Source organism: Crinia signifera, chromosome 3 (assembly GCF_055691185.1).
Source record: "Crinia signifera chromosome 3, ASM5569118v1, whole genome shotgun sequence".
Classification (NCBI taxonomy): domain Eukaryota; kingdom Metazoa; phylum Chordata; class Amphibia; order Anura; family Myobatrachidae; genus Crinia; species Crinia signifera.
The window spans coordinates 232,743,780-232,770,806 of record NC_139219.1 but is presented as its reverse complement, the minus strand read 5'-3'; the positions used below and the strand labels follow the sequence as shown (position 1 = coordinate 232,770,806).

Sequence of the window (27,027 nt, the reverse complement as noted above, 5' to 3'; positions counted from 1 at the left end):
CTGTATACACCCAAATGCATGGCCACAATGACTGCAGTAAGCCTTTCGTTTAGGGGACATATCTCTAGTATAAATAAATCTGAGGAATTTCAAGACTTTTTATTTACCAACTTTCTGGTAGTGGTGCCAACATGGCTGATTTTATATAGGTTTGTGTGGTTATGGTTTGAATTATATTCTGTAATGAATTGGTTCAGTAGGGTCAGCAGCTCAGAGTCATTTGGTTCCACGTGATCCGGGCAAGAAAGGCAAAAATCTAAAGAAAGAACATAAGAAGATAAGATTTGGATAGGTCCATAATCATTCTTTGCTTGTGATGTTTATGTAAATATCACATACAAATGGATTCACTAGTATTTTATTTTAATAAATAAACAGTTGATATTCTATCAGTTAAATCCATGGTTTGGTTTCTTGGGTACACAATAAAACCATACCTCCCAACTGTCACGATTACAGCGGGACAGTCCCGATTTCGGGTCCTGTCCCTCTGTCCCACCCGCGGCAGGCATTGTCCCGCTGCGGGGGGTGGCAGTTTGGAGACCCCCCAATCTAATAGAATAGACGCTGTGCGCATGCGCACAGCGTCTATTCTCGTATGAAAATGAGGTTGCGGTTAATTAGCATAAGCCGCGCCCTCATTTACATACGCCCCGCCCCCTTTCGTGAGCGTCCCTATTTCATTTAATCAGAAGTTGGGAGGTATGATAAAACACTATTCCTCATATTAAATAACTGTCCCATACACAAGTAAATTTATGATCATATTATGTCTATTTGTAATACCTCTCCAAAAGTAAAACAAAGATGAGTAAGGAAAACCAACCGGTATTTTGGAAAGAATAGTATTTTAAATAGTAATCTCGGTTTTATAACTAAATAGTATATGGGAAGACTGAGATAATGAGCCTTGTGAGATGTTTGTTCTATGGGCCCAATTCAGGCCTGATCGCACAGCCAGCATTCAGTAAAGCTGCCCTGCTACAGTGAAATCCTGGCTTGCAGATTAATGTGCTCGCTGTGTGAATGAATGTGTATGGCATATCCAGCCTGGAGCCAGTCACACAACTCCCATAAAGCCGTCAGGCACGCCTAGAGTTTTTTGGGACGCTCACAGCATTTTTGTAGGCCTGTCTGCTTTTTTCTTAGCATTCCCACTAAACGGCCGGTTTCCACCCCCAGGCGCCTACTCTCGGTCACCTTTGCGAACGGGCAGCATTCAGAAAAAGTAGCAGGAATTCATTGCAGCAAGACCTTGCAAAAAGGGGCCATATGTATGCACAGTATAATTGACCACTGTGCAAATTCGCAGCTGTGTGATCTGGGCTGTATGACCCCCTATATGTAAACAAAATTGATTACAAAGGGCCTTATTCTAGTTCACTCTTAGAGGCAAATTCCTTCTTAGCTGGACAAAAACATGTGCACTACAGGGGGGCAGATGTAACATGTGCAGAGAGAATTAGATTTGGGTGAGTTATTTTGTTTCTGTGCAGGGTAAATATTGGCTGCTTTATTTTTACACTGCAATATAGATCTCACTTTGAAGAAAAACCCCACCCAAATCTAATTATCTCTACACAAGTTACATCTCCCCCCCTGCAGTGCACATGGTTTTGTCCAGCTAAGAAGGAATTTGCCTCTAAGAGTGAACTAGAATAAGGCCCAAAGTACATATATATATATATATATATATATATATATATATATATATATATGTTACTAGTAGAGAAGGTGGTGCATATGTTATATATTTCAATTATAAAGGCATCTTTTCAAGAAGGTGATATTGAAACATTTACTATAGTGTATTGCACATTGCCACCCTTTAGTGCTAGTTGCCCAGTGATGTTGCACAATTCATACCAGATCACGATGACTTATATTTTGCAATAAAAACATTCTCATAGCAGAATCAAGGCTGCCATCAAGGGGGTACTGTGGGGATTTCAGTCCCCCCCGCTGGGGCATAATGACAGAGGGGGAGGCCCTGGCCAACTCCTACCACCCAATCTGATGTCCCCTATGGAAGTAAAAGGAGGCCCTGGTACTACCATCTGCCGGAGCTTGTAAATCCCCTGTGGCCCCACTGCTTAGTAGCTTTGCCCACTACCATCTGGGGTGGGGTCCACACAGGGGCTTGCTTTAAGGTGCCCATACATTTCTGCGATGTCTCGCAGCAGTGTACGGACACTCGATACACTGCAAGCCGCCCGCAACCTTACCGGGCGGCAGGGATGCATGCGATCTGTCACAATTTGTTGTGACGGATTGCATGCATCCCTGCTCGCCACTCGTCTCGCTGCCAGGAGGGAGGTCCCAGGATGGGTGGTTGGACGGCCAGTCGGTCTGACCACCTGCTCGGGTCCGATGCGCATGGACCAGGCGGCATTTCAGGGATAGCCGATTTGGTCCGATTTAACAACCTGATTGTTCGCAATTGGCCGAAATCGGACCAAATCGGCTCAGTGTATTAGGACCTGTACTGAGCATTAGCATAATTTATGCTGTCTCTATCCTAACACTGAGAAGTTTCCTGATCTCCTGAGCGCAGCATTGTCAGTGTCACTGCATGTGTGTGTGTGTGTGTGTGAGATTGGTTAGTGTAAGTGCCACTATGGGAATCATTGTGCAAGTGTCTGTCTCAAACCCAGCACAGTCCAATATTCAAAAATGGGAGCCACACCTAATGCCACTCCAAACATCACTGTCCTGGACTCACTGATGTGACACCCCCCCCCCCCCCCCCCCTGACTTTTGGACTGTGCTGGAGTCCAACCTCTGTAACTGCCACTGGCAGGGAAGTCCATTTTGTACCTAATGGAATGGGTCATGTTGGGGGGTATGGTCAGGATGCGGCCTGCGTTCTATACAGGGAAACAACATGGAGTAAGAAATGGCTTAGCCCACGGATGTGCACCAGGGGAACCAGTGTAACGGGAGCATATATACAGGAGTATGTGTTACAGGTACCTGGATAATAGGTTGACAGTCAATGTCGACCTCTTGTTAATGTCGACATTGTCTACCTAGACATTGTCAGTAAGGAAATCCACACTACCTTTTTATACTTTTGATGGTAACAATACATATAAAGTTTAATATTACTGTTCGTTCCCCACTGCTGGTAGTACCTGTACCCTTATATACGTCACATACAGGGAGGGGGGCACTAACTTGTGAAACTATCCCAGCATGCCCTGCCACAATTTTATTATTCTTTAATGACAAAACTGTGGCAGGGCATGCTAGGCCAGGGCTGATCTGTGGTGTTGCTAGGTAACTGCAGAGTGCGATGGTGGTCTGTTCACGTGTAAGATAATCTGGTTTATTGGTTTATTAACTGTCAAGTAATATAGGGATTATGCAGATATGCACTGGTAACTGGTACAAACAGATCCAGCCAGGAGCTCATAGGGTTAATGCAGGTAGAACACCCTTGTCTTATACATTCAGTGGTCCTATAAGCATACGCAGTGGTGACAGTGGCCCTTGTGGTGTTTCTGCTGCACAACCCAGTCCCTGGTGCAGTGAGACGCTCAGAGGCATGATGTCAGCACATCTACCTCTCAGGTACACAGGGGAAGATTTATTAAGCTCGGTGAAGTGATAAAGGGGGAAATTTACTAAGAATACGAATGCAAAAAGTTGCATTTGTATTCTTAATACAAATTAATACGACAGCATACCTCGTATGCTTTGTCATGTTCTGGAAGGGGATTTACAAAGCAGTCATATATGACTGCTTTGTAACCCTCCGATGGTGTATTAATTCGTATTAGCGACCGTATATACAGCCGCTAATACGAATTAGTGGAGGCAGTCTGCACGGATCAGTCAGAGGACCCCACGCCGTTTTTTTTAAATTTATTTAATTTTATATTATTTTTTTTACTCTGAAGCCTGCACGGATCTGACTGATCCATGCAGGCTTAAAGCCAAATAAGACAGAAAAATAAGGTGTATTTTTCTGCCGTATTTTCGTGGCCATTAGCGGCCGTATTTTCTATACGGCCGCTTAGGAAATCAGGAATCACCATTCTTTTGAATGGTGATTCCTATCGATGGTGTAGACATTCATATTTGTAAATACAAATATGAATGTCCCAACCATAGGAGTACAAATTTACGTATTTTCGGGATAGTAAATCCCGAAAATACGAATGTGTAAAAAAGGTGTATTTACGAATTTAGCTTAGTAAATTTCCCCCAAAGTGTCTGGTTTTGATCACCGGCCAATCAGCTCCTAACTGTGAAGTTACAGGATTGGTTTGAAAAATGCCAGGTAGGAGCTGATTGGCTGGTGATAAAAAACAGACACTTTGGGGGAAATTTACTAATATGAAAAACCTAACATTTCGTATTTGTATTCTGACTACGACTGCATACGGCTGTTTCAGCCGTATGCAAAGTCGTGTTCCGGAGGGGAATTTACAAAGCAGTCATATACGACTGCTTTGTAACCCTCCAATGTTGTAGTAATTCGTATTAACGGCCGTATATACGGCCGCTAATACGAATTAGTGTAGGCAGTCTGCACAGATCAGTCAGATCCATGCGGGCTGCAAGGTGTAAAAAAAAAATTGAAAATAAATAAATAAAAAAACAGCGTGGGGTCCCCCCCACAGCTGTAACAAGGCTAAAAGAGCCGGGGCCGGTAATAAAAAATCAGAAAACCCGGCAAATAGGTGTTCCCCGATTTTTTAAAACCAGCCCCAGGCTCCAGGTCCAGGGCTGGTTCCCAATATACGGGGGACAAAATGAGTAGGGGTCCCCTGTATTTTAAGAACCAGACCCAGGGCAAACCAGCCAGCAGGGTAATGTCACAGCCGGGGGACACTTATTATATAAGTTCCCGCGTCCAAAACATCACCCTACTGATCAGTCAGCCTGGCCAGGGGTCCTGGGGGAGTGGGGACCCCCCCAATACAGCCCCCCCCCCCTCCAGGACTTACCTGACCAGGCTACAGCCTGGTGCTGTCCCCGATGGCCCTGGAGTGGTGGCCACCGGGCTGATTGAGTGTAAAAAAATAGAATTAAAAACTATTGTTTTTAACTGTGGAACTATGAGTCCCCGCAAGCTGGGACTTGGAGAACCACAAGTCACAGCCTGCGGGGCATTAAAGGGCCCGCTGGCACTTGTAGTTCCACAGTAAAAAAAATAGTGAAATAAACACACACTGACACACAATAAAAATGAAACTTTATTACATCCAAAGCCCATATATACTGATACTTACCTATCTTGAGCCCGTAGGTAGGTCCCTGGGTCTTGGTCCGGTGCCTTGTCCTGGTCCAGATCCATGTCGGCATTCTGCTCCATGTCGGCATTCTGCTCCATGTCGATGTCCATGTCGGTGGCGTCTGTCGGCGTCCATCGGGGACCGAAGAAATCCATGGGGGACCTGTGGAAGGAAATCCAACTCACCCAGGTCCTCCTGTGAAGATCTGTAGTCTTGATCCAACGTAGTCCTGGTCTTCTGTCACCTTCTGTGACATGCCGGCGACTCCATCAGCTCCCTGCATCGGACTGTCAGAGGCGCAGAGATGTTGCATCTTCCGTGCCTCTCCATAGAATGATTATATTGGCCGCTAGGCAGCCAATCAGGAGCCAACTTTCTCAGTCCTCTGACAGTCCGATACAAATTTTTTCTACAAATTCATATTAGTAAATTTCCCCCTTTATCACTTCACCGAGCTTAATAAATCTACCCCTGAGTCCTGGTCCTTGCAGTAAATGGTGTGACCATGTAGAGTGTGCCACCCATGTCACAGATATCACCCACCTCCTACTTTATACCCGCTGGTCTCCCATGGGACCAGTTACACTGGACTGTAATGTTGCGCTCTCCTGTGACAGGTGTCTCGTGGTACAAGGAGGGAGATCACAACTTTCAGGTTCCTGTGATATTAGCGCAGTCTGTCATACACTCGGCTACATCATCTGCTCAGATGCTCCAGTCACACAGCGCTGCCAGACAGAGGGGGGGTGGGATGGTGGAGCTGCCAGGCAGGGGGATAGAGCTTCCGCTGCTGTGAGCCAGTGGAGTGTCCTATAAGTGCAGCAGGCTGGCCACTTCCACTGACTCCTGCTGCACACTTTTTTATTAAATAGAAATTACACTTCCGGGTCAGTGGTCAAAGAAGTGGCGGTATGCCAAATCACTGTATACCGGCCCACTTCGACCACTGAAATCAACAGTTTGCCCATGGTAGGAAAAAATGTCTGTAACTCAGTGGAATGGTCGGGTGAGCCGGTCATGATGGTCTAACATAGGTGGGGGGCACTGCCCCACAATTTCTGATGGCAGACCTGAGCGTAATAACAACCGGATGTTTATGTGTTGGGTCCATAAAGCAATATTGTCTTTGGTTTGTGTCTTCTTACCTGTATTGTGTGTAGTACATTGTACAGATAGATCTTTTATTTGTTCTGTTGGAGCCACAAACACATGGGCATTACACCAGCCACTTTGCTAAAATAAAATACAAACAATTATTTGCAGTCAAATTTTTTATTTATATAAACAATTAGAAATTAGACATTAGAAATTGTCAACATGAAAACATGTTTTTTTTTTGTCCTCTAGTACCCTTTTCAGGATGTAAAAAGTAAATGAATGGAATTACTATATGCAATTACACAGGGCCGCCAATAGGAGGTGCTGTGGGTACAGCTGTCCTGGGCCCCGGCCTTTGGAAGGGGCCAGGCAGCTTATCTTGCCCACCGCTAACCCCCCGACAGTAGGTCCCGGAGCGCCAGGACGCTGGCGGCCTGCACCGGCTTTATGAGTCAATCAGAACTCGCGTACTGGCAGCCAATCAGAGCTGCTGGATTTTAATTGGCTGCCGGCATCCTAAATTGAAGAATGCCCCCATTTCCGACCGCATCGAATGCAGTTTCCGACAAAACAAAATCAAAAACAAAACAGATCCGACTTTAAAACAAATAAGATCTGCTCTCGAAAATGGCCATGGAATGTCGAATTCTCGCATGTTTTTTGACAAAACACGGCAGTCAGAACATTGAATTCCAACTGTCGAGTTAGATTTCAAGGCTAATTTATGCGTACATCTTATGATGACCTTTACCCCTTTGTCAAGTTAGTGGGTTCAGATGATTACGCTTCATGGCAGTTTACTATACAGTGATCTCAGTGATAAGATATCTTATGAAGACATAGGCCGGTCGTCAGGGGGGCGGCTCTTCCACGAGGCCACGCCCCCATTTTGACGATATGGGGGCCTCTGTGAGCCTCTAGCCATGCCCCCAGCCCCCTGGCTGCGGGAATAGACGCTGTGAAACTCAAATTTAACAACAATTCTAAAAAACAATTCTGAAACTCAGTCATGGCACCTTTGAGTTATGAAATATGCGAAAATAGAAAAACATGCGATTTCGGCCGTTTTTTGCGAAAAAAATCGCAAAAAAAAACCGCATCCCATAAAATGTCACCCTAAAAGTAAAGTAACCAGGCATGTTGCAGCGATTGGGGAAATAACTTATTACCTCCATGATCGGGGGACATATTTTCACCCAAGTTAGGGTACCTTGGTTACTTTCATGGAGACCCTCGCCCCCTTCCTAACTTCATAAACAGACCCATGGGTAACGCCTACTAATCTTTCCTAACTTTTATGAGTCCATCTCCATGTGCCCCCCCCCCCCCTTCCACTGGACGCTATACCTACTTTTATGATACTGTTTTGCTATCCTTTTGTTTCTATGGTTGACCACTTTAAAATAAAGAATTATAGAAAAATAAGTGTCTAGTAGGTGCCCCAAAAAACTACCAGCCAAAGGGGTTACGGTCACTAGAACTAGGTCGACACCACTAGGTCAACATGCATGAAGATAGACATGCACAAAGGTTGACAAGTCATTAGGTCGACACAAGCATTAGGTCAACATAGAGATGGTCAACAGTGAAAGGTCGACATGGGGTTTTTCTCTTTTTTTTTATTCGAGCCGACATGTGTCCCAAAAGGCGGTATTTCACTAGGGCGTAAAATAGTGTGCCGACCGTAGTGAGGCACCTTGCCCGAAGTATGGAGAGCGCAGCGAGCCATGCGATGGGGGGAATGGGATCATTGGCAACAGTAACTAGGTCGACACCACTAGGTCTACATGCATGAAGGTCAACATGACTGAAGGACAACATCACTGAAAGTCAACATGGGTTAGGTCGACACAAGCATTAGCTGGACATGGGCTCAACAGTCAAAAGGTCAACATGGGGTTTTTCACATGTTGACCTTCATGCACGTAGACCTTCAGTCATGTCGACCTAGTGGTGTCGACCTTCAGCCAAAAAGTCTCAGTGACAGGGCAAAAAGAACAATTGTTGAGTAGTACGTACTATGGTAAGTGATGCAGGTCTGTATAAAAGGATCTGGCAGAAGCAGTACTTATTGCTATATATTTTAAGAATCCAGGGGTATATGTTATATCGTGCTGCGCTATAACACTTCCTGCTTCGCCTCATCATTGAGGTGAACCAGGAGGGGAGTCCAACAAGATGTATTAACATCTTGTCAGCCGAAGCGGGGGAACGCAAACTCCCGCCTCTGGAAATCTCCCCTCTTGGAGATAGCGCAACAGTTCACACTGATGTGCTGTCTCCTTCCCCTGCCTGCTGGATTGGGCATGCGTGGGATCTGGGACTTCTGCATGTTCCACAGTGTAAAACTCAGTCCATACATGCTGGACATAGTGGATGAAACTAATCAGCATTGTTGCCGCTGCTAAGGTGAATTTCTGATGCACAAAAGGCCATCAGCAGGCTCTGAGTGGCTTCAATCTCACTGCTATGGGATCTGAGAGCGGCACTGCACTCACCATAACCTCTATCACCTACCGCATACCTGACCCACTCACCAGTCTCCTGCTCCTGGGGCTGGATGCAAGATCATGAGGTGGTGCCCATTTTTGAAGGGATACTTTATATCCGTGCAGGAACGGCAGTCTCTGTGACTACTGCTGGAGTTGGGGGGGGGGGGGGGGGGGGGTGGGTGTCTCCTGACAATGAGCAGAACCCCCTGTGACAATGAGCTGGACATATGGGGATGGTGGCATGTGGCATCAAGAGAGGGGGGTCTAAAGCTTTTCTGGCGCAGGGAGGGGGTTTGGTTTGCGCTGGGTTTATATTTATGTTACTGTGTGACACATTAGAAGAACAGTTGAGAAGACTCACCCCATTGATATCAAGTTTGCATTCATCTGAAGTGAAATTAGGATATATATGTTTAGAGCAGTTGGTTTGTCTGACTTTAAACTGCAGATCGTAGTTCCATCCACTGACCACCTACATCAGGCACAAAAATAACATTCAAATCTGTTCCTTTAAAAAGAATCTACAGCTTGGTTATTCTATAGCTAAAGTTTATTTATCAGTTTTTAGGTGATTACAGGCAGAAGCAGTCCTTTTTTAAACATCAGAACTTGTTTCAGTAAATTGTAACATAGGCATTATAATAATAAGGCAAAAATATTTATTTCATCTGCGTTCGTACTTCAGTTTTAACTTCCAGTAACCATGTCATCGGACACTGTCGGCCAAATGTAATAGCCTCCGAGTTCGGCAGCCATGCCGGCTGAAATCTGAAGTTTTTTAAAGGGGCAATCGTGTACAAGGCAAAACCATTCTATGTAAATGATTGCTCCTTAAAAAAAACTTCTGAGTTCGTCTGGCCTCCCGTACCAGTTTATAATGGTTTTTAAACTCTTTTTATTGAAACATATGCATCATATTAAGTTATACAATTGGCAAATACAATACAGAGTCAATATATCTAGGCATCCTTAGTGTCAGATATGTGGTGTGGAACATACTGTAATCTGCTTCTGTATGTCCACAGATTTTACAATCGGAAGTTACAAATAGTGGTTTTGCCTATTAAATTGGCCATAAATAATTTGAATTGGTCCTGGACTACATACCCAAGAAACCCCTGCAAGAGCCCCAAGCCTCCCCTGGGTGCCATGACACACAGTTTGGGAATCACTTGTATAGGGAACAAGACCAACTGTAGTAAGAAAGGCTGACACAAGAACAATAAAAGTATATTAATAACCAGTAGATCTGATTAAAACCTGAATGAGACAAAAAGAGGTGGACATATATTTGTACTATGACTTTTGGGGTGACAAGCATGAAGGTGATGTTATTGATATCAATTCCAAACCATAGCACATACCTATTGTAAAACAAAGGTGACATGATTTGGTGCGAGAGTACTATTATCAAACGCTATCAAGTAATACTTTCAGACCGCAAATGCCGTGTCGCACACGGGATTAGGACACGGGTCCCATCCCCAGAGCAACACGGCATATGCGGTCTGAAAGTTATGACACCGACACGGCATATTGCCGAGTCGGTGACGTCACATGGGGCAGTACTTGGAGCTGACAGTGCTGCCTCCTCCATACTGTGAACGGGACACGGGTTGCTCGACCCAGGCACCCATTCACACTGCACTTGACACGGGTCATAGCTGTGTTCAACCCTGGTCAATACCAGGGTTGAACACCCGTGTTGCTCGACCCGTGGTGGCCTTTTCAGACTGCACCTTGACCCGTGTTGGGGCCGCAAGAACACGGCAATAACCCGGGTCTAGAGTGCGGTCTGAAAGCGGTATAAGACAGAAACTCATCACATTTCGTATTCACATTATAGCCAGTTTTAAGCTTCTAATTATAAAGGGATATATCAGGAGGCAAAGTCAAAATTGCTAAAGCGTATCTAGTAGGAGAAAGACAAAATAAAAAATTGTGTGTGTGAAGGGAATTGCCGCAGACGTAATATGCACATTCCAACAGTTGGCAGAACTGGCTGAAAGCTATGAAAAGCAAAGCTATGTCTAAAGAGCACCTCTATATTAAATGTATGCCTTATACCGTGGGAGAATCAGGTACCAAAGTGCCCAGGGCTAAATCAGAAACATAACCATTGTGGAGATGAGTGGTGGAAGAAGCAGAAATGAATGTGTGGCGTACTCGCTCCAGGGACCGATGTTTTTGCTCTGCGCATGTGTATAGGCTGGAGGATGTCAGGGGGATGTTGCATGGGTATGCCCAGCATTTTATGGGTGTCTCCATGGAAACGCTGGGCGTCAGCCGCCCGCCCCGTTCTCGGAGCCACACGCCGCAACTATAGGTCAGTCAAGATTGACTTATATTTGCAAAAAGGGGAAAAATAATTCGATGGTCGGAGATCATGTTTATGCTAAACATCAGTTTGCATTGCGGCAGGGATGTTTGCACAGCAGCGGAGGGCGGGCATTTGATTGCCTGGCGGGCGATGTTAGAGGGCTTACTAAGCAGGCAAATTATGCTGCTTAGCGAGTCAACTTGAATCAGGCCCAAGAGAATGATCAATCTCAGAGTTATTCTTCAGCAAAGAGAGTGGTTAGTCAAAGGTGCCTGTTCTTTCACAGATAAGCATTATATGGTTAGACTTTCTCTTAAAGTAAAGTAATATAATCTGTGATAACTCAGCTGCCAGCTGGGTAGCTAAAGCAGTAGCATCCAACTTTACATACCATGGCCGTCTCTCCTGGCATACATACCATGGCCTTCTCTCCTGGCATATCCAATTCAATATTAATCACAGCTGCCTACCCTCCTGCATTCTGCAGGAAACTCCCTGAAATAACAGCAATCTCCCTCTCTCCCTCATTAGTCTAGCAAGCTCCCTCATTTCACCTAGCTCACATTACACTGTTACATTTTTGGGGAATAAAGGGATGAGAGATATCTACATTTACATTGAATCATCAGCACCATTTCCCAGCACTTTAGCAAGTATAGTATCCAGAGGAGGCTCCTGCTATAGGGCTGAAGGCTGCAGCCCCTCAAGTTGAAATCCCAACACCAGAGACACAGACAGACAGCACCAGAGCTCCGGTGCTTCCCCCTGCGGGCACCCCCCCCCCACCACCGGAGCTCTGGTGCTGGTTGTCTGTGTCTCTGACACGCTGGTAACCTCCTCTCACCAGGCTCCATGAAGCAGCAGGACAGACACAGATACAATATAAATATATAAATATATAAATATATAAATATTATAAATATATAAATATCTACCAGAGAGGATTGCCTTGTGTTCCTCCATCTTCCATTTCAGACACAGCAACAGCCCAACCCTGTGGTGGTCAGCATGTAGTAGATTCAGTGGCGTAGCCACCGTGCGGCAGACCCTGCGGTGACTTGGGGGAGCGGGGTCTGTGGTGGGCGCCCAACGCACTGACAGGTTGCTGCTGGCTGAGCTGGCAGTCCGTGTTAGTGACACTGACAGCAGGCGGGCGGTCCCGCCGGCACATAGCGCTACAAGCTTCCACCGCTGCCCAGCTCATTCCCGCTGGTGCACATAGGTGGGGGCAGCGGCGGGCAGGGGCAGTGGTGCAGCAGTAAACGCGGTCGCAAACCGACTGTTATTGTCGGCATTTGAGGCCGCAGCAGCACTACACATGACACCTGATTCCTTTAGAGGCTACGGAAGCCCTGTATGTTGAAAATACCTGAAGCCAGGGCCGACGAGAGGCAGGGGGGGTGGGTACATTTTACCTGGGCCCGGGTCCAGACACACACTTTAAAATATATTTTTTGGGCTGCGGGTGCATAGGGAGGACAAGGACCCGCCCATGTGTCCGGCCACCCGCCCGCCCATGTGTCCGGCCACTCGCCCGCCCATGTGTCCGGCCACCCGCCCGTCAGCTGCGGCTTCCCCTGTCTGTCCTTCCCCTGCACACGGAGAGACAGACGCTAGAAGTCATAGTTCACCTGTAGCGTCTGACAGGAAGCACAGCTCTGCACTTTCTGGTTACGCTGCAGAGCTGTACTCCCTGTCAGAGACGCTGGAAGTGAAAAATGACTTCTAGCGTCTGGCTCTCTGTGCGCAGGGGAAGGCAGGGTAAAGCAGGGGGCAGCAGCAGCTGACGGGCATTTGGCCGGGCACATATTAACCCCTTGGCAATGAGCTAGAACCCCTGGCAATGGAAATAAACCCCCCTTGGCAACGAGCAAGAACCCCTGGCAAAAAATATTAACCCCTTGGCAACATTTAAAAACCCCTTGGCAATGAGCAAGAACCCCTGGCAATGGACATTAACCCCCCCCCCCCCCTTGGCAACGAGCAAGAACCCCTGGCAACGTACATTAACCCTCCTTGGCAATGAGCATTAACCCCTGGGAACAAATATAAACCCATTGGTAACAAGCAATAACCCCTGGCAATGTATATTAACCCCTTGGCAACGAGCAAGAACCCCTGGCAACGGACATTAACCCCCCTCTTGGCAACGAGCAAGATCCCCTGGCAACGGACATTAACTCCCCTTGACAACAAGCAATAACCCCTTGCAATGCATATTAACCCCTTGGCAACGGACATTAACTCCATTGGCAACAAGCAGGTAATTTATAATGTATTAGAAGCCTTACTGTGGGGGGCAACGTGGTGTGGCATAGTCAGTGTGTATCGATTTTTGTGTGACATCCCATTTTTTTGGGACGGTCCTGTGGGAATTAGACACTGGCCATGCCCTCACAGCGACAAAATGGCGCCCAAAAATTTTTGACGCGTGCCTGCGGCAAGCACATATATTCCTTTCTCCACTGCCGTAGTTGGGAGGTATGCATTAGGTGTGAGGGGTATTGCAATGTGTGGCATAATGTGTCAGGGACATTACAGTGTGCAGCATAGTATCAGGCATTATGGTGTGTTGCATAATTTTTCAGAGACATTATGCCACACACCGCCATTTCTCTGAAAAATTATGCAACACACCGCCATTTATCGGGCATTACAGTGTGCAGCATATTGCGCTGGGGCATTACGGTGTGCGGCATAGTATTAGGGACATTGTTCAAATTTTAGTAGCTCTCGGGGACTTTTTTTTGTCTTTTTTTGTCACAAGTAGCTCTCGCTCAATTAAGGTTGGAGACCACTGGACTAGGAGAGCGGGCATGGGGTTAGCTGTGTCCATGCACCAACTCACGCATTCGCATGTGCAGTCTAATGCTGGGCAGCGTCTGAGCACATGCTCAGACACTGCCCGGCTGTTCCCGACCTGGCGTGTGGCCTGCGCTGTGTGATTCGGTCATTGGTCACACTGCGCAGGCCGCAGCGCTGACCACCAGTGCCGAAACCTGTTTGCCGCCGGGCCTCCCACATCATACCCGACACCGGAACCTGCTCGCCGCCGGGACTCCCACGTCGCACATGTCTACCCGACGCCTGCCTATGCACTGCGGCCCCCTGCCCCCCTCCACAGCAAGTCAGTGTGGGGGCACAGGGGGCAATTTTCTTTTAGGGATGCCAATCCCTGGATCCCAGTGATATTGGTGTACCGGCCCCAAGATTTCTGTTGCCATCCCTTACATAGAAATGACCTTCTAGACCTACTTTGTCTCTGTCACCATCTCTGTCCCCACCGTCTGGTCCTTCGTCACCACCGTCTCTGTCCCTGCATCCCGCCATCCCGCTCTATGCACCTTTGTCCCCGCCATCTCTCTCCCTGCATCCCCACCATTCCTCTCACTCTCCCTGAATTTTGCCCCAATCTGTGTGGAATAATTTGAATTTTGTGTCATTCCATGTGGCATAATGTGAATTTTAAGACATTCCATGTGAATTTTGGCTCATTCTGTGTAGCATAATGTGTAAGGGGCAAGTATAAGGGGTCTACTATTGTGTTGCATAAAGGGTATATGGTGTGTTACACACCCCTATATCCTTTAATGGCCACACCTCTTTTCTGTCGCTTGCCACTCCAGGGGGGCCCCGTGACGCTGTTGTACCGGGGCCCAAGATTTCTCTTGGCAGCCCTGCCTGAGGCAGGCTGTGAGTGATACGGCTGCGCATAGGCAGCCGTATAACATTAGAGGAGAGCAGAGAGCTTGTGCACAGCTGCACCCAATGAGTCAAAGCCAAACTGTGCAGTGTGCACATCAAGCTTCACTGTGAAAGGAGGCAGCAGTGGAATATATATATTAGTGACCCGGCCACATTGCGAGCTAGAGGCTGAGGTAACAGGAGCACCAACAGATTTTCTAGTGCCCCCTATCACTAACGCCCACCACAATATAAGATTATTGCAGTGTATGGGAGCCTCTGTAAATAGGATACTCCCATAGGCTGGGTCATGGAGAATCTGCCCCTGGCTGCAAGAAACAGAAATGAAACACAAATCCAAGAAGAGAAGGAAAATAAAAGGGCAGTGACAAGAGAGAAAAGCAGAGAAAAAAAGAGTAAGAAAGAAATTCAGGTAAGTTAAAGGCCAGTTATATGGGTGGGATGCGTTCAGTATCCAGGTGGTTGGGAATGTCAACAGTCACAATACTGACGCTGGCATCACAACTACTGCCAGGAGACCGGCACCATAATGCAGACATGACAATGAGGATGCTGGTGCCGGAATCCTGACTGCTGGGATTCAGAACATAAGTATGCAGGTAGCGTTAGTGGGGATGGAGGGTTAGGTTTAGGCACTGGGTGGGGGTCTTAGGTTTAGGCTGTGGGGGGAGGGATTAGGGTAAGCATATATATTTGGGGGGTTGGGGTTAGGCTACAGGTCGGAGAGGGGTGTTAGGTTTAGGCAGCTGAGTACTGGTGTTAGGGTCAGGCTAGGAGGGGGATGGTAAGTATAGTTACCTGATCCCTGGCAGGCTGGTAGGATTCCCTTCTTTCTAAAAATATTTTGGCTTGGGGGAGCAAATGTTATAGTTATGCCACTGAGTAGATTCCTATTAGGAACTGCTACTGCTCATCATACCCCTTCTTGGGCTGTCAGAACATGCAGCGATGACAGCAATAGCTTTCCAGCAGGAACCCATTCTGTGCAAATCTCCAGAGCTACAGTGCTTCTATGGGCTGCTGTGTGTGCAGCCCAGCTGAAGAAAATCCTCTGCAGTGAGCATGCCCAGACTTCAGTGAGTCACTCAGGGCGGGATGTATTAATATACATCGCCAACCCTTCGCCTGCCAGCCACCGCAATGCTACCGCATATCTATTAACATATGCGGCTAGCATCGGGTTGCGGTGACGGAGACCCCCGTGATACCTGTGATTTGGTGTGCGGGGGTCTCCGTCACATCCCGGCGGCTGTCAGTGTCCCTCTGCATCTCCTCCTCCACCCTGCAGTTGGATGTCCTCCCGGCTGTGACACCTGCTGGGGGAGGAGGAGATCAAAGGAGGACAGGAGCTGGGGGGGAAGGGGGGGTGCGCGGACGGCGGACAGCGGGCGGCGATACCCTGCCAGGCGAAGATGGGGCGGATGGGTATTGGTACATAGGAAAATGCGGTAAAACCCCCGTTTTACCGCATTTTCCCATTAGTACATCCCGCCGTCAGCGTGATGCAGCTGAAGGAAGGTATGCGTTGCACCACAGAGGTGCATGTCAGTTTATGTAATTTTAATAATATTTGTGTGTAGATCTTTATTAAGAGTATCATTTTGTGTACTTTAATTAATATTAAAGTTATTAAAAGTGTGTATTTTGCTCTGTACCTGTGTTTATGTGCATATGAGTACATCATTTATTTACAGTAATTGCATACAAACACTTGTACAGCACAAATCAACCGGTACTTATGTATTATCTGGGCTGCCGATTTTTTGATTGTATGCCTTAACTTAAGGCATACAATCAGATGCGATGCGATGACCCGATTTTTCCATAGGATTCAATGTTAAAATGGACTGAGTCCATTTTAACATGGAATTCAATGGGAAAAAGGGGTCCTTTTCATACCCCTACTATCCAAGTGGGCATGGAGTCGGATATAAACCTGTGGCGAGCGTAGCGAGCCACCGAGCCCAAAGCGTGGCGAGCGAAGCGAGCCCCGCGAGGGGACGGTATTCTGTGTCCCCTCGCGGGGCTCGCTATGCTCGTCACGCTTCGGGCTCGGTGGCTCGCTACGCTCGCCACAGGTTTATATCCGACTCCATGCCCACTTGTATAGTAGGGGTATGAAAAGGACCCCTTTTCCCATTGAATTCCATGATAAAATGGACTCAGTCCATTTTAACATTGAATCCTATGGAAAAATCGGGTCCATCGCATCGCATCGCATGCGATATGGTCGGATGCGATGCGATGCGATGGACCCGATTTCAAAATCGGCAGCCCAGTTAGTACATAAGTACCAATCAAACTAATAACCTGCAAATAATGAATGACTGTTTGCAATGAGCAGTACCCAGGAAATTGCAGCCCCCTTAAGTCGAAAGGCAGGAGCCGCCACTGATAGTATCTCTTACTAACTGCTTTGGGGCTCATCTACACATTTGGATATAAGTCATTTTACAAGATTCCTCTCAGATGTAGCTCACAATCTCTTATCACAATCTCTCCACATATGGAATTAGACACGCCCTTTGGGTGGAGCATGACACGCCCCCTCAATGGGGCGCTGTGCAAAATTCTACTACCAACTATAAACTCTCTGAAACTATTTTTCAAAAGTAGGCAAGTATGATAATAGATAATATTGCATAAAATTACTGTAATAAACCGAATACACTGCCAATACAGTAATAGAGGACGCCACTAGGTGTCACTGTTGCATTAGATAGAATACATTGTCTGAACAATACACTGTAATCAAGACTTGTGAAGGTTCAGAGAAATCAACAGTATTAAACAAATGAAAATGATAACAGTGAAGTTCAGATGTAATGACAGTTCATTTATCAACAGTCCCTCAGAGAAAATCAAAGTACCACTTCACACTATGATGGGAGTTCTATTTCACATGGTAAGTTGCTATGGGAAAATAATCAGGTCCTGTCGATTATTAGTACAAATTAAACTTTGTTAAACTTCTTGGGCCTCTTATTCCTCAGACTCCACCCACCTGCCTGACTTTTTATGTGCTATATTATGTAGCATGTCAAATTCATTTTTAATACACTGTGCTGTCTCAATGTATCACAGGATAGTCATTCACAGCCCAGTGACGATGGAACCAAAGGAGGTCAACAAGCATCATTGGTCCCATTGGCTACATAATGTCATCAATGCTTGTGGAGACTATTACATGATTTTTTTTTATTGTGAAGAAATGTAGAATTGGGGAAATATTATTTGAAATTTAGCATTTACCTTTAACTAGTTGGGAAATATTTGCATTGGAAAAATGTACATATTTGCATTTGTCCTATCTGCTCCGAGTTCTATTTATATACAAGTTTAGGTATGTATGTGGAAGTTACTAGAGAGTTTCAGTTGGAAACGGTGTATATAACGCAGCACAGAAAAAATATTGCTCACCTGACGTTCCGCCTTTACAATTTCCTCTAGGTCAAAATGGAATGGGTGGTTTCCTTGTCTGTTCATTCTTTCAACAACAGCTTGTACTAACGGCACCAGCTCCTTGCTGTTGGTGTCTATTGGCATAGGACATCCCAGGCACTTTTGAAGAGCAACAGTAACAGTAGGCTCTACAACTAATAACAAAATATGGCAGGCTAATCAGTTCTATGCAGATCAATTATGCATTAGCAGTGGATTTTAAAATAAATGCATACACAGATGTGTGATCCTATATCGCCAAACAGCCCCTCTTGCTACGCCAGGTCTACCATCAGGTATCTTTTTTTGTTACGAAAAATGCATCTTAGCTTACCATGTGTCTTAGATTGACGGCCTTATGACTGGGTGCCGGACGGCTCCCCTACAGTCGGGATTCCGACAGTCATTACTCCAACGTCGGAATCCCGACTGTTCCCTCGTGGGGGTCCACGACCCCCATAGAGGGAGAATAAAATAGGTGGCGAGCGCAGCTCGCCACCGCGCCCGCAAGGGGCTTCATTGCGCTCCCCCCGCTGTGCAGTCGGAATCCCGACTGTCGGTGTATTATACCACACCCCTTATGACTAGTAAGCACTGGGATATGGGGCAAAATTGTTCTTTAAAATGGGCAAGACCATGCTGCACTGCAGGTGGGGCTGGTGTAACATGTGCAGAGGAAGTTAGATTTGGGAAAGGTGTGTTCAAAGTGACATCTAAATTGCAGTGTATAAATAAAGCAGCCAGTATATACAGGTTGAGTATCCCGTAACCGAATATCCCTTATCGGAATTATTCCGAAAACCATACATTCCAGAAAGTGAAAAAAAAATGATTTTTTTTTGTTAAAAAAACTCACTGGGGACATTTGTAACAGCACTACTGGGGACATGATATGTAACTGGCACTATATATGTACAAGAACATGATTGCTTGGCATTCAAATTCAATATCTGAGATAGTACACAAACTTTTTTCATGTTCTTGAAACCTTGTTTTTTGAACAAATAAAATATATTTGTGTGCATTTCATGTGTTTGATGTGTTTATACAACATAAATGCAAGATACTTCAAAATACATCATTGAAATATTAAAATATTCTGAAATACAAATCCAAAATTCTCCTGGTCCCGAGCATTTTGGATACGGGATACTCAACCTGTACCATGCACCGAAACAAAATAACACCCAAATCTAACTCTCTCTGCACATGTTACATCTGCCCCACCTGCAGTGCAGCATGTTTTTGTCCATTTTGAGGAGAAATTTGTTTTACGTCCAGGTCTGAATTAGGCTCATTGTGCTTATTTATTTGATATGCAACATTTGTATATCTATGTCTGCATCTAATGCAGTGGCTGCGGTTCTTTCCAAGTCATGTTCCATTGCGCTTTATATCCCACACAGCCGCTTACAGATATACAAGTGAATGAGCACAATCTCCTAGTGCCACCTAGTTGCATTAAGTTGCCAATAAGCCACAATTTTGGCAGAAAAGTCCGGCAGCTTGCAGGGTTCCATGGAATCTGTCATCTTAGGCTATGGGAATATATCTGGAATAAAGTACACATATGCTGCTTTCAGACCGCAAAACTGGCTTTGACCCTGTATTTGGAAACGTTTCCAAAAAAGGGTCTGCCAGGTAAAACCCCTTTCACACCGCATCTCTTAAACGGTATATTACCGTTTAAGTGCGTTTTTTTTTACACTGGCAGACCCGTTTTTGGAAACTTTCCAAAAACAGGGTCAAAGCCAGTCTTCAGCGCGCGCCCCCCCGCCCCCCCTCCCCCGGGGGTTAACACCCCCAAATCCCCCCCACCCCAGGGCTAACAACCCCCCCCCCCCCTTGTGCAGCCGGTACCTCCGTTGCGTGATCCGGCACTGCAGTTGGTCGGGGAAGCACTTATGAAAAAAAGTGACTTTCAGAAAATGGCTGCCCCCATACAAAAGACAGTTTTTAAAACAGGTTTACCTATGGGGCAGCCATTTTCTGAAAGATGCTTTTTTTTCATAAGTGCTTCCCCGACCATACTTCACTGCCGGGATCCACAACGAAGGTACCGGCTGCACGGCGGGTGTCGACACACGTGCCGAGTGGGGGGGGTGTCGACACATGCGCGGGGGGGGGGCGACATGCGCGGGGGGGCGGCGGCTCCAGTGCTGTGAATATTTAATGAGTGCTCATTAAATATTCGCTGCTCTGAATTTAGGACCCAGCTCATTGACTGGGTCCTAAATACCGTTTCAGACCCGATTTTGATCCCAAAATACCGGGTCTGAAACGGGTAGGACCCTGCATTTTAACCGGTTTGAAAAAACGGTATTTTCAAACCGGTTAATTGGATCTGCACCTTTCAGACCGCACAGATTACCGTTTTAAAACGGTAAAAAAACGGCAATATACCGTTTACAAAGTGCGGTCTGAAAGGGGCAATAGATAATCATAAAAATATTAATGGAAATAAGGATGAACTATTTGACAAAAATGTTCATAAATATACCGTATTGTTACTATTAAAGTGTAAAATACAGCATTCAGAAACCTCATGTCTCTTGTGCTGTATCCCTATACTGTAACTCTTCACTGGGCAATGATGCCAACTATGCTGCCAGCTTATAAATAAAATGTAATAAACAGAAGCTTCATTAAAGTATAACGTTTTGTGTAAAGGATATTTACCTTGTTCTCGTGAGAGATGACCATCTAAAACAAAAGAAAGTATTTGCAGTGGATGACCATGTAAAGTTTTGAGGGCTTGTATTTATTTATCACAGGAGTTAATGATTTCACTTATTGATTTACTTCATGATAAAGGGTTCTGCAGTCATGGCTGTAAAACTAAGAGGTGTAGTGCTGTAAATAACATTCAGTCAGTTAGGCTGTACCTATTGTTACTTATTTTGCCGATTCAAGAATTAAGAGCCAATTTCATACAATCATTTTTACTAAAATAATGTGAAATGTTTTTCACATTATTTTAGTATTACCTAAATGTATTAAAGGGTTTCTGAAGTAGTTTTCATGAAAAACTACTCCAAACTCTTAAATTGCCATTTTATAAAAAAAAAAAATACAGCAGTGAGCACTGTGAAAATAATGCCAGCTTCACCTGGGAAAATCACAGGGCTCACTGCGAATTGAGGCTTCTGCACTGCTTTCTCTGTGATAAACTATGTGATGATGATGTCAGCGTGCCTCCTCCCAATGGCCAGGCACCAGTTGCATTTGTCCGGGACATTTAAAGAAAATTCTGGCGTGCTTTCTGAATCATATTTTTCAAAATATCGTCTAGTGTGTACACTCAATATCGATAACAATGCGTGCTCCCACGCATCTTTAATGATGATTGTTATCTATGGAACATGAAGGTCAATTTGGCAAAATAGCCAAATGACCTGCATGTTTAACTGGCTCTAGTGACATCACCAAACAATATCAGCAGTCAATATATTTTAGTGTGGACTCCTGTGGCCGATATAACTATATTAACTATATAGGCAGTGACCCCTATCGTCAAGTGCAGTGGTAGGCAACTGGCGGACCGGGGTCCATCTCCGGACCGCAAAGGAAAGAGATGTGGACCGCCGGTCCCAGGAATACATTGCGGCGGGTGTGGGTATATAGCTGTGCTGAGTCCTGAGCTTAATGTTTACAGTACTTTAATATCCCCTCCCCTCTCCCGCTCCCTTCCCCATCCTGTCGCAAGCTCTGAGAGGCTGAGCCATACTGTAAACAGCCAAACAGCTTGTGCTGCGGTTGACAGGTGACAGCTGGAGGCTCTGCCCCAAATGTCTGAGTGCAGGCTGCTCTCAGGGCCGGTGCTAGGGGGTTCGGCGCCCTCCTGCAAACTATAAATTTGCGTCCACCCAAACTTTACAAATGGAGGGGTGTTGCCACACAATAATGCTCCCACTCCAAATTACACCACACAGTAGCACAATCTTATTCACCTAACACAGCACCAGTGCCGTAACTAGCCATTTTGGTGCCATGTGTGAAAAAACAGGGACAGTGTGCGCCGAAGGCGCGTGCAAAATTGTAGAACCGTGGCTTCATGGGGAATTGGCGTGGTCACATAAAAGTACCAATAACACCATAATCCCCATAACACATTATGCTTCACACCTCAAAGCCCATAACATATTATAGTAACCACACACAGTAATGCACATTATTCGTAATGCCACACATCAATGAGCAGAACACCATAATGCCCATTACACATTATGCCACACACTGTAATTCCCCTTACATAATATGCCATGCACTATAATGCCCATATGACATTGACACACATTATGCTACACATAATGCCCCGAGTACTCCTGCATATGCCCACATTTGTAGCGTTGCTTATTCATAACACCCACACCAGTTGCGAAAAGTAGTTGCTCTGCTTACAAGTAGCCAGTTGCCGACAGTAGTAGCGCTGCCTATATGTAAGCCCACACCAGTTACCGACATTAGTAGCACTGCGTAACCATATACCCACACCAGATGCTGACAGTAGTACCTCTGCTTATACATAACACCCACACCAGTTGCCAAAAGTAGTTGCTCTGATTATACACGTGCCCACACCAGTTGCCTGAAAGTAGTACCTCTGCTTATACGTAGTGCCCACACCAGTTGCCGACAGTAGTAGCACTGTGTAACCATATGCCCACACCAGTTGCAGACATTAGTAGCGCTGCCTATACACGTGCCCACACCAGTTGCCGACATTAGTAGCGCTGCCTATACACGTGCTCACACCAGTTACCGACTGTAGTAGCACTGCGTAACCATATGCCCACACCAGTTGCCGACATTAATAGCACTACCTATACACGTGCCCACACCAGTTGCTGAAATTAGTAGTGCTGCCTATACACATGCCTACACCAGTTGCCGACAGTAGTAATGTTGCCTCTACACGTGCCCACACCAGTTACCGACATTAGTAGTGCTGCCTCTACACGTGCCTACACCAGTTGCCGACATTAGTAGTGCTGCCTCTACACGTGCCCACACCAGTTGCCAACATTAGTAGTGCTGCCTATACACGTGCCCACACCAGTTGCCGACATTAGTAGTGCTACCTACACACGTGCTCACACCAGTTGACGATATTAGTAGTGCTGCCTACACGTGCTCACACCAGTTGCCGACATTAGTAGCGCTGCATATAGACGTGCCCACACCAGTTGCCGACATTAGTAGTGCTGCCTATACACGTGCCCACACCAGTTGCCGATATTAGTAGTGCTGCCTACATACGTGCTCACTCCAGTTGCCGACATTAGTAGCACTGCATATAGATGTGCCCACACCAGTTGCCGACATTAGTAGCGCTGCCTATACACGTGCCCACACCAGTTGCCGACATTAGTAGTGCTGCCTATACACGTGCCCACATCAGCTGCCGACATTAGTAGCGTTGCCTATATGTGTGCCCACACCAGTTGCTAACATTAGCAGCGCTGCCTATATACGTGCCCACACCAGTTGCCGACATTAGTAGCGCTGCCTACACATGTGCCCACACCAGTTGCCGACATTAGCAGAGCTGCCTATATATGTGCCCACACCAGTTGCCGACATTAGCAGCGCTGCCTACACATGTGCCCACACCAGTTGCCGACATTAGTAGTGCTGCCTACACATGTGCCCACACCAGTTGCCGACATTAGTAGTGCTGCCTACACATGTGCCCACACCAGTTGCTGACATTAGTAGTGCTGCCTACACACGTGCCCACATCAGTTGCCGACATTAGTACACTCACACTTTACAATGGTGACAGCTCATCCTCTCCTGTTTCCTGGTGTCTTCAGTCAGTCTTGCTCCCTTGTAGCTCCGCCCCTTCTGGTCCATGTAGCCACGCCCCCTCCATCAGTGTAGCTCTGCCCCCTTTCGGCCCCTGCCTATGACCAGCTGATAATGAGCCAGGAGGGATCTCTGTGCCTCCGGCGCTGCTGCGTGCAGCATGTGATGAAGTGTGACAGGCGCAGCAGCAGCCGGCAGGCACAGAGGACAGCAGAGGATGTACAGCAGGGACAGCGCCTCTCCTGCCCGGCGCCTACCTGCTTTGCATCCTCTGCTGAGTGGGTAGCGCCGGCCCAGCCTGCTCTGCCGCGGTGCTGCCTAAGAGGCGCCCTGGACAAGTGGGGTCACAGGGTGAGCGGAGTGTGATAGCTGTTGGGATGGAGGAGCTGCTGCTGTGACCGGTGACTGCATCCTAAGGAAGGCCTCCACAGCAGCCCTTCATACTTGGGAACTGGAAGCAGGGCTCAAACGGCCGGTACTAGCCAGAGCACAAGAGCAGGCAGTGGGAGAAGGTATTCTGCTTGCACCGAGCCACAAAGCACCCATAGGAGCTCCAGCCCCCTTCACCTGGGCAGCATGGGGCTGCCTGCAAACGGGAAACATGTATTTGCTGTAGAGAGCATCGAGAAAAAGTGTATCCAAAAGGTAAGTGAGCGGACCGCCGGCGTGCTGCCCCCTCTGCTGAATCGGAATATTCGGACTCCGTTAAAAATTACTTGGCTACCCTTGGTCTAGTGTGTACGGGGCTTCAAAATTAAATATTACATTATAAAAACGGTTCCACTACTGCATAAATCTGAGCATCCACCACTGTTATACATACCTGTAGCAGTAGAACAGTTGTGAGATAAAACGTCTTTGGTCTTTAGCACTGTGTTGACTAGAACATGCGCTGAGCAGTTTCCTATACCCTGAACACACAGGAAAAAAAATATTTTATAAAGTAGTGAAGAATGAATTAAAATATAGATGTTTCACTCATCATGCTCAAACTGAGACCTGGATTAATTTGCTTTTAGTTACATACTGGACCTTATTCTAGTCTATTCATGCCATTGCGAATTCACAACATAAGCGATGTTTCCTAATTGCATTTCTGCGCATTTGCATGTGTCTGGTGCAAGTGGCCACAGCAAACAGAGCGTTCGTGAGGCGCTCACACCCACCAGTGCTGACGGGGGACGGCAGGAAGTCACGCCAATGAAGGCGTTGGGCATTCCCATGGTAATGAGCCAGTGGCGCGGCTGCCGGGGGCTTCCACATCATTCCACCATCAAATGATGTGGGGTTGGCACTGTTGGGCTGTGAAAGGATGTTTATGCAAAACATCCATTCGCAGCCATGTGGGCGAATTTGCCCTGCGAATGGTGGCAGAGGCCTGTGTGAGTGGCAGGTGGACTTAAACAGACACGCAGCCCTGCGTGTCCACTAGAATAACCTCAACAGTGCATCACTTGGTTGAATTTAGATTAAAAAAATTTAAGTAAATTGTGCTTAAGGTTCAGTTAGGCTGTGGTTCTAATTGTCCATACATTTTATGATTGACAGCCACAGCACATGTTTGAGCATAAATATAAATATAGGGAAGGGGCCGGAGCAGGGGAATGGCCAATGTTTAATGCGAAAGGTGGCAAGATGGGAACGGTGGAACGTTGGCGAGATGATGCCTGCTGGGGGCGGGTGGCTGATGTCACATGACGTCAGCGCCCGCCCCCTCTTTGGTGGACTCCGACGGAAATAAAAGTCAGTTTGTCACACGCAGCCGCGGTGGTGCGCGGTGGGCATACTACTCACCCGTCCGCGCCCGCCGTCGGCTAGCGTGTAGTGGTCTCCAGGTCAGCGGCAGCAGGCAGCGGCAGTCTGGTGGGCAGCAGGCAGCGTGGGACGCCGGCAAGTGTAGCGGTGTGTGCTGTAGGGGTGCCGGGAGGCCGGCGCCGCCATCTTGGTTAAGGGCAAATAGCAGATTGGCTCATGTCTGAGGTTTCCACCCATACTGACCTGACAGCCAATGGCAGCCGCCCTCTAGGGATATAGGGGATCTGCCTAGGCCTGTTCAGTGTCAGTACAAAGAGTCTCCAGAGGCGTTCACAGCTCCCAGCTGACTCCGGCTCTCTGACTCACCTCTCCTGACTTGGTGCCTTGCTTCCAGTGCTCTGTGGTTGATCCAGGCCCTGCTTAACCCCATCGCTGCCAGTTCTCTCCACAGTCTGGTTCCTGCCTGCATCCCTGAGCTCCCTGGCCTCGCTCTTCAAGTCTTCTGCTTCCAAGCAAATTCTTCATTCTTCAGTCATCATCCATCTTCTTTCAGTCTTCAAGGATCCTTCATACCATCAAGTACATTCTCTTTCCGGATCCTCTCATTCTTCAAGACCCTAGCCTGCCGTCCTCAGTGCCTTGAACTGTCATTATTTAAATGAACTTTTCTTCTTTCAAAGTGCCGTGCTGGCTCAATTATTATTTACCATTAACTGCCACTTAAAGAAAGTATTCAAGTGTGTATTGTTCCATTTATGAATTCTATTATTAAACCTGCACGATTTAATCCTTCCTCCTCTGGTCCGTCTCCGGTTGCTACACACCACACGACTTCATCCAGCCCTTCAGTCGTGACAGTTTGTACTGACCCGATGGAGTCGGGTGAAGAACAGGCTTCCATGGCGGACGCATTTCACAGCATCGTGGCTCGTCTGGAGCAAGTAGAGGCTACCCAACGCCAAGTGGCTCAATTTCTTCAGGCCTTGTCTCCGCCCCAGGCGGCTCCCTCAGTTTCTGTGACTGCAGCACCAGAGGTTCCAGTTCCTGTTCCTATACCTGGACCCGTAGTTCCTCATCATATGCAATTACCAACCCCCAGCAAATATGATGGTTCACCGAAGGGATGCCGTGGGTTTCTGAACCAATGCGATGTTCATTTCACCTT

General features: G+C 46.8%; 1 protein-coding gene across 2 annotated transcripts in view; it reads right to left on the bottom strand.

Annotated features, from left to right (window-relative positions):
• LOC146064306 (T-kininogen 2-like) overlaps positions 1 to 27,027 on the bottom strand; it is a 50,145-nt gene that overhangs the window by 8,818 nt on the left and 14,300 nt on the right. Inside the window, exons 3-8 of one of the 2 annotated variants that reach the window (XM_083177631.1) lie at positions 24,931 to 25,018; positions 20,979 to 21,002; positions 18,279 to 18,454; positions 9,195 to 9,305; positions 6,389 to 6,476; positions 108 to 256 (exon numbers count right to left, since the gene is read on the bottom strand). In XM_083177631.1, the coding sequence (XP_083033757.1) occupies positions 108 to 256; positions 6,389 to 6,476; positions 9,195 to 9,305; positions 18,279 to 18,454; positions 20,979 to 21,002; positions 24,931 to 25,018 (636 nt within the window). The remainder of the gene's footprint in view (positions 1 to 107; positions 257 to 6,388; positions 6,477 to 9,194; positions 9,306 to 18,278; positions 18,455 to 20,978; positions 21,003 to 24,930; positions 25,019 to 27,027) is intronic. The other variant, XM_083177633.1, reaches the window with a different exon arrangement.